This window comes from Loxodonta africana, chromosome 23 (assembly GCF_030014295.1).
Source record: "Loxodonta africana isolate mLoxAfr1 chromosome 23, mLoxAfr1.hap2, whole genome shotgun sequence".
Classification (NCBI taxonomy): domain Eukaryota; kingdom Metazoa; phylum Chordata; class Mammalia; order Proboscidea; family Elephantidae; genus Loxodonta; species Loxodonta africana.
The window spans coordinates 688,572-704,493 of NC_087364.1; the positions used below are offsets into that span (position 1 = coordinate 688,572).

General features: G+C 47.1%; 1 protein-coding gene across 5 annotated transcripts in view; it reads right to left on the reverse strand.

Moving 5' to 3' along the window:
• MCF2L (MCF.2 cell line derived transforming sequence like) overlaps window positions 1-15,922 on the reverse strand; it is a 337,829-nt gene that overhangs the window by 236,735 nt on the left and 85,172 nt on the right. Inside the window, exon 1 of one of the 5 annotated variants that reach the window (XM_023553214.2) lies at window positions 1,170-1,355. The exons of 3 other annotated variants lie outside the window; for them this stretch is intronic. In XM_023553214.2, coding sequence (XP_023408982.1) covers window positions 1,170-1,248 — 79 coding nt within the window. In that variant the 5' untranslated portion in view covers window positions 1,249-1,355. Of the gene's footprint in view, window positions 1-1,169; window positions 1,356-15,922 lie in introns of those variants that run through there. One more of the 5 variants, XM_023553210.2, reaches the window with a different exon arrangement.

Below are 15,922 nucleotides of genomic sequence, written 5' to 3' on the forward strand. Positions count from 1 at the left end.
CACCAAATCCTGCGCAAGCCTCGACTCAGGTTTCAGAAACAAGGAGCTCTGTCTCTAAGAATTAGGGGACTGATGGCATAAAAAAATGGCTTCATCTTCTATTTTGATTGCATGCAATGAATCTAGTAGCTTTAATCACCAAAAACTGAATGTCTTCAAAAGTCTTGATTAGACCATCCCACACAATGATGTTTACACTGATTTAATCATTGCTTTGCTCTCAAGATCCATCGGGGTCTATCACTTATCAGGAAGAGAGAGAAAAACCCCACCTGACACAAACGATTGACAAAATTCTAATCTCCAAGGAAGTATTATTTTGAAGACCACGTAATAGTACATAACATATGTCAATTTTAGAGGGGGTAAAAAAAAAAAAAACCCTGCAACTTACTTTCAGTGGTTATCATTATTTCCTCTTCATTTCAAAGAAAACTAGGTGATGTAGACTCTTGCCTCCCGCATAACGCAGCATGAAAACTCAGACGTGGCAAATGGAAAGCCAATAGCAAGATATAAGCTGTCATCTCATTTTTTTTTAATCTAAACAAATCAATTTGACCTGCTCTTAAAGCTTATTTCAAGTGATCTTGTAATTAACAGAGAAAATGAATGTCCAATTTTGCTATCCTCCCACTCTTTAAGCCATACCAGTTTCAAACATTTGCCTTACATTTAAGCTACATTTGATGGAGAAAAAGAACCACCTGATTAACTTGATTTTTCTTCTTCAAAATGAGCTTCGGACAGCTCCACCATCCCTACACCAAGGCTCTGAAAACCTGGGCTCAAATTCTTTTCAGTTCACAAATACTTAGGCTTTCTCCATGGCTACTATCGCAAAGGCAGCTAAAACGCAGTTTGAATGAGATTTCCGACTAGATGATACAAACGGTTCCTACACGAATCCGTGATCAATAGATTTCTTAGAAAGCTGGTGTCACTAATTTGCAATTATTTTAACCATCCTAGGCAGAATGCAAGCATGCTGACGGTCAATAGAAGAATAGCAGCTGCCGGACAATTGCCCACCGTGTCTGTTCTTGCCTGTTATCAGCGCTAGGGAAAAAATGAAGGCTGTTATACAAAAATTAGAAGCATTTCCCTAAAATTCAACAAATGATGGCAAGCTTAAGAATATATCATTTAGGACCAGCAGCTCCTCCTACCAGTGTGCCTGGAAACCGCATTTAATCTCTGCACCATTTCTTCTAGGGCCATGTCTTCATTTCTCAGCCAAAACCTCATCCTCCGATAAAGCAAGAAGGACCCGGAGCAGACAGGTTTTCCTCCGCATCAGAAGGGGCTTTTATGGGTGGGGTAGAGCAGTGGGGAGGGGGCACCGCTGAGCGAAAGGGAGGGAGGGCTGGAGGAGGGGGAGACTACGGCAGCGCTGCTCAGCCCTGCAGCTCAGCCACTTCCCACGGATTGGTCCCCAAACCAGCGAGGAGAGGTGACCCTGCTCAGAGCCGCCGCAGCGCTCGGTGGCGGAAGCGGAAGCGGCTCGCAGCCTGCCAGGAACGCGCACCGCGGTCACCTAAGGCTCGGTGCGCCCTCCCTCTCCGCTCCTGGGTCCCCGCCGCCCAGGGCGCAGGACCCAGCCCGGCTCCCGGGGCCCCAGGCTCTCCTGAGAGGACGCGGCGGCTGCGGGGACGCGAGGGAGCGACAGAAGCTGCAGAGTGGGGCTCCCGCCGCCCCCACCGCGTACCTCCGGCCTCTCCGCCGCAGAGCCCGCAGCAGCCCGGCGCGGGGTCCAGGCGCGGCCGCATGACGCGGGCCACCTCCGCTGCTGCCACCTCCCCGCGGAGGCCACCTCCACCGCGGCTGGCCACCTCCACTGTGGTCACCTGTCCGCTGCGGCCACCTCCACCGCGGCTGGCCACCTCCACTGTGGTCACCCGTCCGCTGTGGCCGGCCACCTCCGCGCTGCGGCCACCTGCCCAATGCGGCCGGCCACCTCCCCGCTGAGGCCACCTGTCCGCTGCAGCCGGCCACCTCCCTGTTGCAGGCCAGTCGTGTGTTGGGGGTGGCCGGCCGCAGCCCACACCAGTCGCTACCTGTCCCAAGGCTGGAGTATGCAGCAAGGGAAGGGGGCAAGCTGGCAGGCGCTGTGGCCCTCCAACCTCGCCAATCGTTGGCACAAAGCCACACTGTTAATCCTAAACCATACGGTCTTAGCAGCCAGGCGTTTTGGCTGAGACTTGAAGATTTAAATTCTGATAATCCTGGTTATCGCTGTCAGGACCAACACCATCATGCAAACAGGCAAGAACGCCCTCATCCACACATTGGACTCTCACAGAGGCCTCCCATTAACCAAAGTGCTTTCCCATCCTTTTGTTATTTAGCCTCACAGGTTACATTCCCCTGCACCAATGCTGTTTCCATAAGACGGACTCACATCCACTAATGACTTGAAGAAAATTCAAGCATGTAGTGGCTTAACTTAAAACTGCAGCTGACGTCAACAAATTCATGTGTGCCAACCTTCACATGTCAGTGGCTTTTTCAGGCACTGAGCTGGGCCTGAGCGATAAAAAGATAAAAGTCATACCATTTTTGCCCTTACAGAGCTCACGGGTTTGAAGGGCAAGAAATATCTAGAAACAAATAATTACAACATAAACTAAAAAGTGTAACAACCATTCACAGGAAGTGTTGGGTAAACTGTAAGTGGCTGCTTTTTACAGCATTGAATATCAGTTTCATATGCTTCAAAGTAATGGGAGTTCAATGAAGGGGAGAGTCAGAGAAGGTCTCAGGGAGCACAGAACGAATGTTTCCCTTTTGTGAACAAACACCCCCTGGGCTGCCAAGTGCCGGAGAAGATCCGCAGGACCCCAGGAGCCAGACGTAATCACCACGTTCAATCTAGGAGTAGCCTACAAGACGTTATTGGCCTGCCGCGTCTAACTCATTCCCCAGGACGCTCACCGAAACCTTCACCACTCAGCCCCTCTGGATCCCAAACAACCTTGCCTCCAGCTTCAAAGAAGGCCACAGTCAGCAGATAAACACCCTCAGAGGCAGGCCCTTCCTTGCCTCTGTGGTCATCTGCTTCTGCCTTCCCATTGGTCTCAACGCAAGGGCACCTACATTTGTCCTTGGCTAGAAACTGGGCCCCAGGCCACAGGCCTTCAGTTTTCTGCAGATGTAGCTTTCACCCAGCATCCCCCCCTGCCAGGTGTCTCCAACGTCTCCCTTTGACTGGCTCTCCCCCTCCAGCATGTAAGGGTACTCGGTACGGTGGTTCTCAACGTGGCGCTGCATCACAGTCAGGCTTGTTAAACACAGGTAACCGGGCGCCACACCCAGTTTCTGATCCAGCAGGTCCAGGGTGGGGCCTGAGAATATGCATTTCTAACAAGATCCCAGGGGATGCTGAAGCAGCTGAACCCTGCTCAATGTCTACGCCATTTTAAAAAACAAAACAAAGGAAAAAGAAACAAAATCTGGTCTATCTTTGACCTCTTTTCCCTTCATGTCTGAAAATTTCTAGTCACACTCTCAGCTTCTTTCATCAACCCTCTGCTATCCCCCAAAACCTCTCTGGATAATGCCATGTGGGTGACCAAGCTGCTAAATCCAACAGCTGTTTCAGGGGTTTATCTGTTGATCTCCTTGGATTTCACACCCCTGAGCGCACTTTCCTTAAAAGGCTGTCTTCCCTGGGCTTCTGGGCACCATTTTCTCCCAGTTTTCTTCTCAGGTTTCTGACTGTTCTTCTAAAAGGTTCTTTTATGGGTTCCTCCTTGACCTCCCTGTAAATGGGATTTCTGACTTCAGTTCTTCCTGTCCTTCCTCCACAGGTCCCTATGCTACTGGACCTATTCCGATGACCTCACCCACTTTCTCTCTGCTGATGATTGGCTGGTCTGCTTCTCCAGGCTGACTACTCGGGAACCTCAAATCCAAGCGTGTCCATCGAGGGCTGTCATCATGTCCCCAAGCTCAATGAACGGCTCACATGCACTCTGTGGCTCATCTACCCACCCCCCCAACCTTCCCCACACAGTCCTGTCCATTCCTCCTCCCCAGTCTCTTATATTCAGGCCACCTCTCCATCCCCCCTTAGACCCTCATCAAGGCAGAGGACATGAGTCTTCCAGCTGGTTTCTGCCCCAAGTCTGACTCCTTTCCAATCTATTCTCTTCTCTGAGCTCAGCATTATCTTTAGAAATCTGCTCACATTACTCCTGTGCTTAAAGTCTTCCAGTGGCTTCCCCAGGAATAAAATCTAGACTCTTTGTAAAGGTAAGCCAGGGATAGTTTACCTGTAAGTGGAAAACCCCACCTGCCATTCATTTTTTTTTTTTTTATTTCAATAACAATTAGTTCTTAAAGGTACATTCCATTAGGTTCACACTTTCCTCCATGGATCAAACAGAGAACCTCCAGAAACACCAGTCAGTAGTTATAAAAAAAAAACTCATTGCCATCTAGTCAATTCTGACTCATAGCAACGTGACAGGTCAGAGTGGAACTGCCGCATAGAGCTTCCAAGGAGCACCTGTGGATTTGAACTGCTGACTTGTTGGTCAGCAGCTGTAGCTCTTAACCACGACGTCACCAGGGTTTTCTCAGTAGTTACAGGAGGCCAGTTATTCTCAGCATCACCTCAGTAGAGGTGCTCAGATGGCTGTTGAATGAATCCATCCGTAAATACTCTGGTGACATCCACATGGTTTCCTCACAGGCCACTGGACAAACACTGGGACTCTAGGTCAGCGGTCTAATCTGAGGAACAAATGGAAAAAAAAGGAATGTCAACTTCAGGTGATGTTTTCTCTGGTCTGTCTCTCAATCTCTGTCAAGCCTTTACTCTCTCCTTAAATTGTGGCACAGGTGGTGCTATCTTTCCATATAAATTGTGTTATATTTGCTCAAAGTATAATAATAACGACAGATAGATAGGTGATGAATAGGTAGGTAGGTAGATGATAGGTAGATAGACGCCATGGAGTCAGCTTTGGCTCAGAGCGACCTTATTATAACAGAACAAAACGTTGCCTGGTCCTGTGCTGTTCTCCTGGCCCACAGCATGTCCGAGTCCATCGCTGTAGCTCGTGTGTCAATCCACCTCACCGAGGGTCTCCCTCGCCCTCGCCGGCCCTCTACGTCACCAAACGTGACACCCTCCTCCAGTGACTGTTCCTCCTCATGACGTGTCCAAAGGAAGACTCAGAAAATGTTCTGATCCAACCAATGATCCCCAGGTTTTCACTGACTAATTTTCGGAATTGGATAGCCACGCTTTTCTTCCTGGTCTGTCTGTCTGAGTCTGGAAGCTCTGCTGAAACCTGTCCACCCTGCGGGGACGTGAAATACTGGCGGCATAGCCTCCACCATGATAGCCACGTGCAAGCTACCACAGTGCAGCAAACTGACAGGTGGTGGATCATGACACCACCCAACATTTACTGAGCATGTGCTATGTTCCAGGCACCTCCTAAGGACCTTACAAGGTATGAATTGATTTAATCTTCACAACAACCTTAGGAGATGGGTAGTGTTTTTTATCCCTGTTCTACAGAACAAGACACCAAGACACAGAGAGGTTTAGTAACTTTCTCAAGGCCACACAGCTAGTAAGTGGGAGAGGCAGGATTCAGACTCGGGAGCATATAAATACAGAAGTAGGAAATACATGTTTGCTTCAGGAAAACTGTCATATTTCAATCTGAATGCGTCATCCACAAAGTTCCTTACAATTAAATTCAAGGCATAGTTAGAGTAAGGTCCCAAATCTGACACTGCCAAGGAGAGTGTTTATCCTGTGTGTCCCCAGGGGACAGGCCTTCTTACTATTACTACCACAACCCCTCCCAGAAAAGGTAAAGAAAGAGAACAGGACATGCCTGCTAAACCCACCAAACGAGATGCTCCCACAGGTAGGAAGGCATGATGTAATATTACACCTGGATACCAAATGCATCCTCTTAGCAACCATTCTGGAAAATTAGCCACGAAAGGAAGGTAAGAAATAGGAGAGCCAGAAGGGCAGGCAGAGTCAGGTTGTGAGGAAACCAAGAACCCTGGATGCCAGGGACAGTGGGGGTGCATGTGGGCACCCCCCCTCAGAGACAGGCGGAAGAGCTCTGTAGGAAAGACACTGCAGCCAGGACTTGGACGTAGCTAAGTCCTCAGCCACCGAAGGTGAAGAAATATGTGTTTTCTGCACTGTCTTTCTCCTACACCAACAGAGTAAAGGAAAAAGGAAAATGTGAAAATGATCCCTGAAGAAATCCAGAACAGTTAATAACACAAACTCCTTTATTGGCTGGAATGCTGAGCAGGTATATTGTATATATTTATTATATTACATTACATTATATTATTACCTAGCATAACAAAAATATATTATGGAGCCTTGGCCACAAAACTGTTGAGGGAACTTGTGATAACGTGCCCGTTATTCCTGAGCAACTATTTACTGCACACGTGACATGCCGGGACTGGCCTGGCTCTAGGGAGACAGCAGTGAAGACGGTGGATGACCTCCCTGCCCTCACGGAGCTTACATTCCACGTAAGGGGAGAAGCGAACAATTAACAAGGACACAGATGCATCAGAGAATTACGCACCATGACATCAGGTGAGGCGGGATGGTAGGCAAGTAGAGCACTTGATGCTGCTGGTGGGAGTGAAAATTGGTACGACCCTCTGGAAATCCATCTTCCGCGCTCTAGCAAAGTTGAAGGCACGTGTACCCCACATTCCAGCAATGTTTAATAATGTTTATAACACCATCACTTATACAGTGCAGAAGGGGGAGGAGGAGGAGGAAGAGGAGGAGGCAGGGAGGGAGGGAATAAGGAAGAAAGGAGCAAAAGGAAGAGGAAAAAGAATGTCTATCAATGGCAGACTGGGTAAATAAATCAGACGATGGGAAAACTACCGCAGTAAAAATTAACAGTTATAAGAGTTGAGCTTAAAAAAAAAAAAAGCTCCAAAGAATACATAAAATATGAGTCCATTTACACCAAATTCAAAAATGAGCAGAACTAAGCTGCAGAGTATTTAAGGACACCAAGTCAGACTGTCAAGAAAAGCAAGAGCCTAATAAACCCTTAGCTTTGGAGAGGAGTGGACTGAGAGGGAAGAGAGGCACGGAGCTTCAGAGAAAACATTCCTTTCTTGAATCGGATGTTTAATACATTCTCTCTGTAAGTCTTAGATGTTTTATAATAATTTTTTTAATTACAAAAAGGAGTTAACTCTTTCAAGAAATTTGGCTGAGAAGAGGAGCAGAAAAACAAGGAGGCGCCTAAAGGCTGAGCCACCAAGGAAAGATGTTCTTTTCTTGAAGATGGAACCCACCGTTGTATGTTTGTGTGCTAACAGGCAGAATCCTGGGGACAGATGGGGAATACAGAGGATGAGGGAGGAAACAGAAAACTGAGACCTGAGTCCTTGAGATGGGGAGGGGGTAGTACACACGGAAGACTGGAACTTCGCAAGAACACAACTGTGCCACTTCAAAGACCTTCTCAATTCTAAAACCAGTGAAGCCTTGCTTGGGCCCACTGGCTAACACGCCTCTCATATAAGCCCAGGTCCAGCAGCATTTCCATCTATCCACCTCCCCAAAATCCACCATTTATGACAATTCCCACAGCCATGCTCCCCAAACCAGCTACTTTTCCTCTAACACAAAGCCAGAGACTGGGAAAGAAAACTAAAAAAAAAAAAAAAAAGGTATGATTAACCCAGGATACTGTCAAGAACGACTGAGTATGAAATGGTCCCCTACATCATGTAGGAGCAGGCTAGGTTTAAGAGAACCGCAGTTCCCCTGGATTTGACATTCTGACCAAGTGTTGCCTTTCTGCTTTGGTCATCATACAAGTCCCAGCCTTGATATTTATCCCTTTTTCTTTTTAAAGAATTTAGCATCATGCAGAGCAAAAATACTCCAAAAAAGGACATATTTTTTGGATTAATTCTATAATAAGAACTGAATTGGAGCAAAAAGTAAAATATGAAAAAAGACGGGCACAAATTCCACCTAAAATGCAGCCTCAAGGTGTGTTCACACTTGAGAGAGTGACATGAATGATATCATTCAGTCCTTTCCCGCTGGTGCACGTGCTTGGAAAAACTAGAAACTGAACTGCTGGACTTCTTTTTCCTGCCGTTCCCAGTGAGGAAGTCTGGAATCTCCATTAATGTAAACCCTAACTGTAGGAACAAGCAGATAAGGATAGTCGGTTGTCTGAGACACCATTTGGTGAGAGAACGTGACAGGACGGCTGATTTGGACTGTATCGTCTAAAGTTCTCATATGCAAATGATTCTTACGTTTTGATGTACAAAAACATGTATTTTTTAGTTTGTTGTTTATTTTACTTTTTTAAATAATATTTTATTGTCTTTTCAGTGAAAGTTTACACAGCAAATTGGGTTCCCATTTAACAATTTCCTTTTTTACCCAATCTGTTCAGTGACCTTGGTTACATTTGACACAGCACTTCAACTTTCTCATTATTTCCGTTCTGATCGTTCCGCTTCCAGTATCTAGTTTGTCTGCCACCTTGCCTTCTCATCTTTCTTTAGCATAAGTGTTGAGTGTTTAGTCTCATGCAGATAATTTTTTTTAAAGGACCACAGTACTCACCAAAACCAAACCAAACCCAGTACCGTCGAGTTAATTCCGACTCATGGCGACCCTGTAGGACAGAGTAGAACTGCCCCACAGGTGGGTTTGAACAGCCAACCCTTTGGTTAGCAGCCGTAGCACTTAACCACTACGCCACCAGGGCTTCCACAGTACTCACAGGTGACAGTTTATCTTCTGAGCCAGCCTGTTCGTTAGCTAAAAGATGGCCTCATGGAATAATTTCCGTTCAAGATTTAAACAGAATCTCAGGGCAGTAGGCTCAGGGAGTCCTCCCTCCACTCTCAACTGGTCCAGTAAGTTTGGGCTTTTTAAGCATTTGAGTTTTGCACCACACTAAAAAAATATGTGTTTTTGTCTGAGTACAAAATCACTGTGTTTACTTTAGAGAATATGGGGGGGGGGGCGGTGAATCAACTCTAACACCATTGCTTAGAGAAAAAGTCTTCTGTTGACCTTTCTGATATACTTGGAACAGTTACGGATATTCATCGCACCCAGATTTTTCAAACTTTTTTCATGCTGCTATTATGCCACGTGATTTTTAATAGCTGTGCACATATTCCTTTGTATGCATGTTTCATAATCGAACAAATCAGATTTTCTTAACAATTCTCGATTATCATTAATGACGTTGCAAACACATAAATCTTGTCTTCGTATCTGACTGCTTCTCTAGGTTAAATTTCTAGGAGTATAATTCCAGACCAAGGGGTATAACTATTTTTAAGTTTTCTGAAATACGTATGTGAGTTTTACCAGCATGTTTACATCCGTGCACATCCACACCCACACCAAGGGACCCCTAAGACCCACAGGGTCCAGCCACAGGCATTTTTCCTCTGAGGGTGGCTCTGTGCCTCAGGGAACATCACAGTCGTTGTGCTTTGTCCTCACAGCCAAGCCCTGTTCTGCTAATCTAAGAGTGTTCAGAACAGTTCGCTTGGTAAGGGTCTCTTTTCCCTAAATCAAGGAAAATTTTTGAAATATACTTTTTTTTTTTTTAGCTGAAGACCATTTGCCTACAGCAAGGTAAGAGCTACTCTTGCCAGCACCAATGGGGCACAAACCGTGTCTCAAAATCCAACATAAACTCCAGTAACTGAAACACCCTGTAGCCACAAGGCCCACTCTCAACAAAACAAGCTTAAAATGTTGAACTCCACAAAATCACCAGGGTGGACAGATAAAAGTGAGCAGATGCAATCCTAGGCAGAAATGTCTGAAACACCTCACCACCAGGCTGACTCAGTGCGTGGCTGGGACTGTTGATTTCTACAGCAGACCTGGTCGTGCTGAGGTGCTACCTGTTGTTTGTTACCTCTTCACAAGGCAGCCTTTCAGGTCAACTCTCAGTTACCAGTGAGGAAGCCTGGCTAATGTGAGTTGCCTCCACTCTGGCCTTGGTTAAATTCAACATGTCAGCTCACCATTCACTCCAGGGCTGCAAGCCAAGCCCCCTGAGTTCCTGGACATCCTGGGGGAGGAAGAGGCTGTGGTGGAAGCATTGGGGATTGTAGAAAAGTGGGTAAAGGACTATGGAAGGCTATCGAGAAGACGGGCACAAGAGGGATTGGGACAGTGGAGTCTGGCAATAGTTCATCAGTGGCAAATATTTCCTCGCAGAGTTACAGGGAGGATTAGCTGGGAAGACACGTGGACAGTCCTTATCTGTTGCTTGGGATGCAGAGTGTCCATACAACATGGGCTTGGCCTTCCTACCTCTTCTAGCCGAAGAGCACCGAGCAAGTAATCTGAAGAGCTTATGAAATCAGACGGCTGATGTTTAAAAAAAAAAGGTACCATATGAGACTGTACCGGGAACATGACATATGACACCATGCTGGGAATCAAAATCCTAACAAGAAGGTCTAATGAGCTCACAGTCCCTGGGTGGTACAAGCAGTCTGCGATTGACTGGGTCTGCAACTGGGTGCTAACCTAAAGGTTGGTGGTTCAAACCCACTCTGCTGTAACGTGGAAGAAAAGTCCCGGCGATCTGCTTCCATAAAGATCACAGCCAAGAAAACCCTATGGAGCAGTCGTACACTGTAACACACGGGGTCACTATGAGTCGGGATCAGCTTGATGGCAGCAGGTTTGGTTTGACCCTGCGGGAACAGGGTAGAGGAATTCACTCAGAGGAAAAAATAGTTTCTTCAAAAACAACTCTGTAGTCTATTTAATGTGCCCTTAATGACAGAATTGCACATGGTATGCAAAGTCCACATAAAGTCCCACTGTCCAAGGGCTCTCGCAGAGGGGGCTAGGGAGGGAAGGGCACTCCCAAAGGATGTACCTGTGCCCTGTGGGCATAAATTGGCACAGAACACAAAAGGAAGGCACAGCTGATCTGGACTACATGGCTGGGCTACATCAGAACTTTCGGGTTCCCACGGGAATCTCTGAGACAAATTCTTAGGCACATCAGGGATAAAACGAGTGAGAGGCATTTGTAGGATAAACCTGCCTTAAACCCTAAGGAGGATGTTATATGTAAAGTGACACTCACCCTCCCCACAAAAGGGAAAATTAACATCCTTGGTTGCTAAATTAATCTCAGGAAACTTCTACCCCACCCAGCTAATTAGGCTGTTTAGCTTATTGTTTCCAGACTATTGTTTCACCTCTTCTCTCCAAGCATGTTTTGACAATTTCCCTCCCTGTTTGTGCCCTCAGTAATGGTAAACAAGGAAAGGAAGGTGGGCTTGAGAAACTGAGCCCACTTAGCAGTTCTTGCAAAACTCAGCTGGAGGAAAAAGCAGAAAAGCAAGTTCCAATGACAGCAACAGTGGCACCACACGGCTTTGTGGGTGTCACTAAACCACACCCCCAGGCTGTTCCACACCCTTTCTAGATTGTGAAGGAGGCTACTGAAGAGGCTGACTGGGCAAAATGTCACCCCCAGATCGGTCATTCCCTTGCTGTGTTTGTACAAGCACCTGGTGTGATCCCTTCCGTTCCAGAAGTTATAATGTTGTCAGCTGTCAACAAGTAGGCCCCTGACTCACATTGACCCCATGCAGGATGGAACAAAGCCCTGCCCACTCCTGTGCCGTCCCCATGATCAGCTGTGGTTCAGACTGTTGTGATCCATAGGGTTTGTTTGTTTAGTGGCTTAAAGCAAACATTTGTTGCAATTCCATCCTAGTTATATACCCAAAAAATACTGAAGGCAGTGATTCAAACAGACGTGTCTATGCCAATGTTCACTGCAGCACCACCCACAACAGCCAAAAGGTGGAAACAGCCCAAGTGTTCATCAACAGATAAAAGGATAAACAGATGTTGTATACACATAAAAAAAAAAAAAAATGGAATATTTAGCCATAAGGAGAAATAAAGCTCTGATACATGCCACAACATGGATGAACCTCAGAAACATCATGCCGAGTGAAAGAAGTCAGTCACAAAAGAACAAATATTGCATGATCCCACTTCTATGAAATATCTACAATAGGCAAATACATAGAGACTAAAGCTTATTAGTGATAAGTTATTGCTTAAGGGGTACTTAGTTTCTGTGTAGTGATGAAAAACTCTAGGAAACAGTGGAGATGGTTATACAACATGGTGAATGTAATTAATGTCACTGAATTGTACACTTAAAAATGGGTAAGATGGCAAAATTTTTGTTATATAGATCTTAACACAATAATGATAATAAAGACAAACATTTTTATGGATTCCATGAGTCAGGAATCTGAGCTTGACTTAGCCGGGTGTGTGGCTCTGGGTCCTTGATGTGGTTCCATTCAGGTTGTCGGCAGGGGCTACAGTCACCTGAAGGTTTGCCTGGGGCTGGAGGATCTACTTCCAAGATGGTGCACTCACATGGTTGCTGGCAGGAGGCCTCAGTTCCTTCCCACCACAGGCTGACTGAGTTGACTTCCCCCAGAGCAAGCGATCTGAGAGTGAGAGCAAGGAGAAGGCCAAAGTGCAGTTTCCAACAATTCAGTCTCCAAACTTGTAGGCAGCTGAGTATCCAAGGGGCCAGGAACCAAGTCCAGATGTCACCCTACAGCAGCACATGGGGGACACATTCACTGTCACATTGCAGAACGTCTGTCCCCGAGTGCAACCGACATCCCCCAGTGCACCTGGCAACCCCTCCGCTCCCGAAGCCGCCTCAGCTGCTGTCACCGCCGCTGGCACCCAGTGTGGAACCCCATAAGGTTTTCACTGGCTGATTTTCGGAAGTACATCACCAGGTCTTTCTTTTTAATCCGTCTCAGCCGGCAAGCTCCACTGAAACATGTTCAGCATCATGGCAACATGCAAGCCTCCACTGACAGACAGGTGGTGGGCAGTGCACAAGCTACACTGGCCAGGAATCGAACCCTGGTCTCCACATGGAAGGCAAGTATTCTACCACTGACCTACCAATACCACCCCAATGGCTCACAGACTGAGAAGTCCCAGAAAGCATGGGAGGCCTCATCTCACTCAACATGGAGCCCACCCCAGCATCAAATTAGGGTGGGCACCCAAAAGTGAGCTTCCTCTCTTTCCTTTCCCTTCAGATTTGCATTTAGCTGCTCAGAAAGGGGAGCCCTGGTAGCATACTGGTTAAGAGCTACAACTGCCAATCAAAAGGTTGGCAGTTCAAATCCACCAGGCGCTCCTTGGAAACCCTATGGGGCAGTTCTACTCTGTCCTATAGGGTCACTATGAGTCTGAATTGACTCAACAGCAATGGTTTTTTGGGCTTATTCAGAAGGGGAGGAAAGCACATTCCCCCCTGAGGTAGGAAGGAAAAGGGATCTCCTGTCAGACCTGTACTAGGCACATGCACTAGGTACTGAATGGAACAGGATGTCAATTGGGATTGTCTATATTGTTCCAGAACTTCAGGTAAGAGCCAAAGGCAAAAGGATCAAACTCTGAATTCAGAAAACTGGCATTTGTTGAGGGCAGTTGCCACCTTGTGGGGCTTACTGGGAGGTGTCGGACCAGAGATGTGGATTCCCCCCACACACACCCCCACACCCCCAGGTAATCTAAGGGGAGGCCTGGGGAGAGGAGGGCAGCTTCTGAGAAGTCAGAGTTTGTACAGAAAGGCTCTTCCTTTCCCTCACCCTCTTCTTGGGAGAGAAAGGGACCTTTCTTCCCCAGAGCCTAGAGAGGAGGGTTCTAAGGGAATCCCTGGGAGAAGGAGGGTCTTCAAAGAGGGAAGACAGGCATTTTGCTCTGCAGTCATTGTTCTTGTGAGGTGCTGGAGAGTCAATTCTGACTCAAGCACCCCCATGTGACAGAGCAGAGCTGCCCCACAGGGCTTTTAGACTGTAATCTTTAAGAAAACAGACGGCCAGGTCTTTCTCCCACGTAGCCACTGGGTGGGTTGGATTAGCAACCAAGTGCTTAACCTTTGCTCCACCAGGGCAGCTAGGCCTGTGTTTTGCCAGTAACTGCCCATCAGCCCTGAGCTACTGGAAAAGGTGAGAGATGGCAAATAAGACGCACCCACCCAGAGCTTCCAATTACTGAGGTTTAGGTAAGATGGATTCTGCCTGGATTTGAAGGTTGGGCTTGCTAGGGACCCAGCCTGGGCTCCAGGGGAGGGCAGCCTGAGGCCATAGACCAGGACAGCCAGAAGTGGACTGATGCTCACGGGGAGCCTCTTGGCAGTGAGCCCCCACAGTGGGTGTGCTCCACCCACCACCACACAAGACCCCACAGACACCCCACAAGGCAGTGCTATAGCCCTCCAAGGAGACCACTCCCACTTCACCCAGACAGGTGAGTCCAGTGGCTATGCCTCTCTCGCCTCTGCCCCAATGGGTAGAAAAAGCTGGTCTGGGGAAGATTCTGGGAGAGAGAAGGTGAACCAAGAGCAGACGGCCCCCTCTGCCCATCCTGAGCCTCTGGGGCCCGTGCTGAGGGAGGTGAGGGTGGAGACTGAGATTGAAATTTTTAAGTGAATAGGACTGAGCCTTAGACACCGAACTGAAGCTATTTAAAAAAAAAAAAAAAAACAGACAAGTCATGGAATCAGAATAAACCATATCAAGATCCAGTCTGTTCAGAGGTCATAAACTGGAGCTGTACAGGGCATGGATACAAAGAGTTACAATGTATTCATATGTGTTGGAACTGAGTTGGGAGTTCAATACACTGGCTACATGGTCTCCTTCATGTCTCAAACTAAGGTTATATAGGTGAGGAATCAGAGGCTCAAACACGTTAGACAACTCAGCCGAAGTATACTAGTACAGCCTGTCACTCGTGCTCCCTTCTCACCGACTCCTGAGCCCCTGCGTGTTCCAGGTGTTTGTTATTTTAAGGGCCTGTGACAGTTTCTGATGTCTTTACTGAGCTGGGTAAAGAAACCCAAACGCTTTAAGGATAAAGAATGTCTATTCTATTATCTACGTAAAAATCTACTATGAATTGTAAAAAGAAATACAAAAATAACCGTGTTTTATCATTAGTCACAGTATTAATTACATAGGCGAAATGTAGAAATTTACCTGTTTGTAATTTATTGGGGGAAAAGACACTTTTTTGTGTTTAAGAGAAATTTCACAATGATCACACAGCAGGCCATAAATGACCTCTAACCAATAGGATGAGGAGTACGTGACACAGGAGTTACTGTCCAGAAAGACCCCTAACTGGGGGAGGGGGGGGAATCCGTGGCACCTGTGGACTTGTGGACTCTGACTGAAGAACTCAAAGACTGTGCGTCAGAGCTCAAAACTGCCCGGGGTAAACACCACCTTTCCTTAACCAGGAGTCCTTGGGTGGTGCAAATGGTCACCTCCCTTGGCTACTAACTGAGAGGCTGGTGTTTGAGTCCACCAAGAGGCACCTTGGAGGAAAGGCCTGGCGATCTACTGCCCAAAAATCAGCTATTGAAACCCTGTGGAACACAGTTCTGCTCTGGCACACATGGGGTTGCCATGAATCAGAGTCGACCTGAAGGCATCTGGTCAGTGGTTTTCCTTAAAGAGGTGATAAGCCATTAAACTGGACCCCTGTTCTGTTTGGGACCATTTGAAATGTGGGGAGGAGAGGCTGTGGGTCTGGTTCAAGGCCACAGTAGAGCGCAGCCTCAGAGGTAGCGGCAGAGAGCTGTGCACAGGCCTGGGAGGCTCCTGGAAAGAGCGCCAGAGGCAAGTTACAGTCACACCACAATGCCATGGGCAGTGACCTAGCCCAGCTGAGAGATCCTGGGTCTTTACATTTATTTAAATCTTATTCTAAATGTGTCACTAGGAAGGCAGCAGGGAGTCGTGTGAAGACTAGGGTCCCTGCCCTACCACTTACTGACTGTGCAATTTGATGCAAGTCGCTTAGGGACCA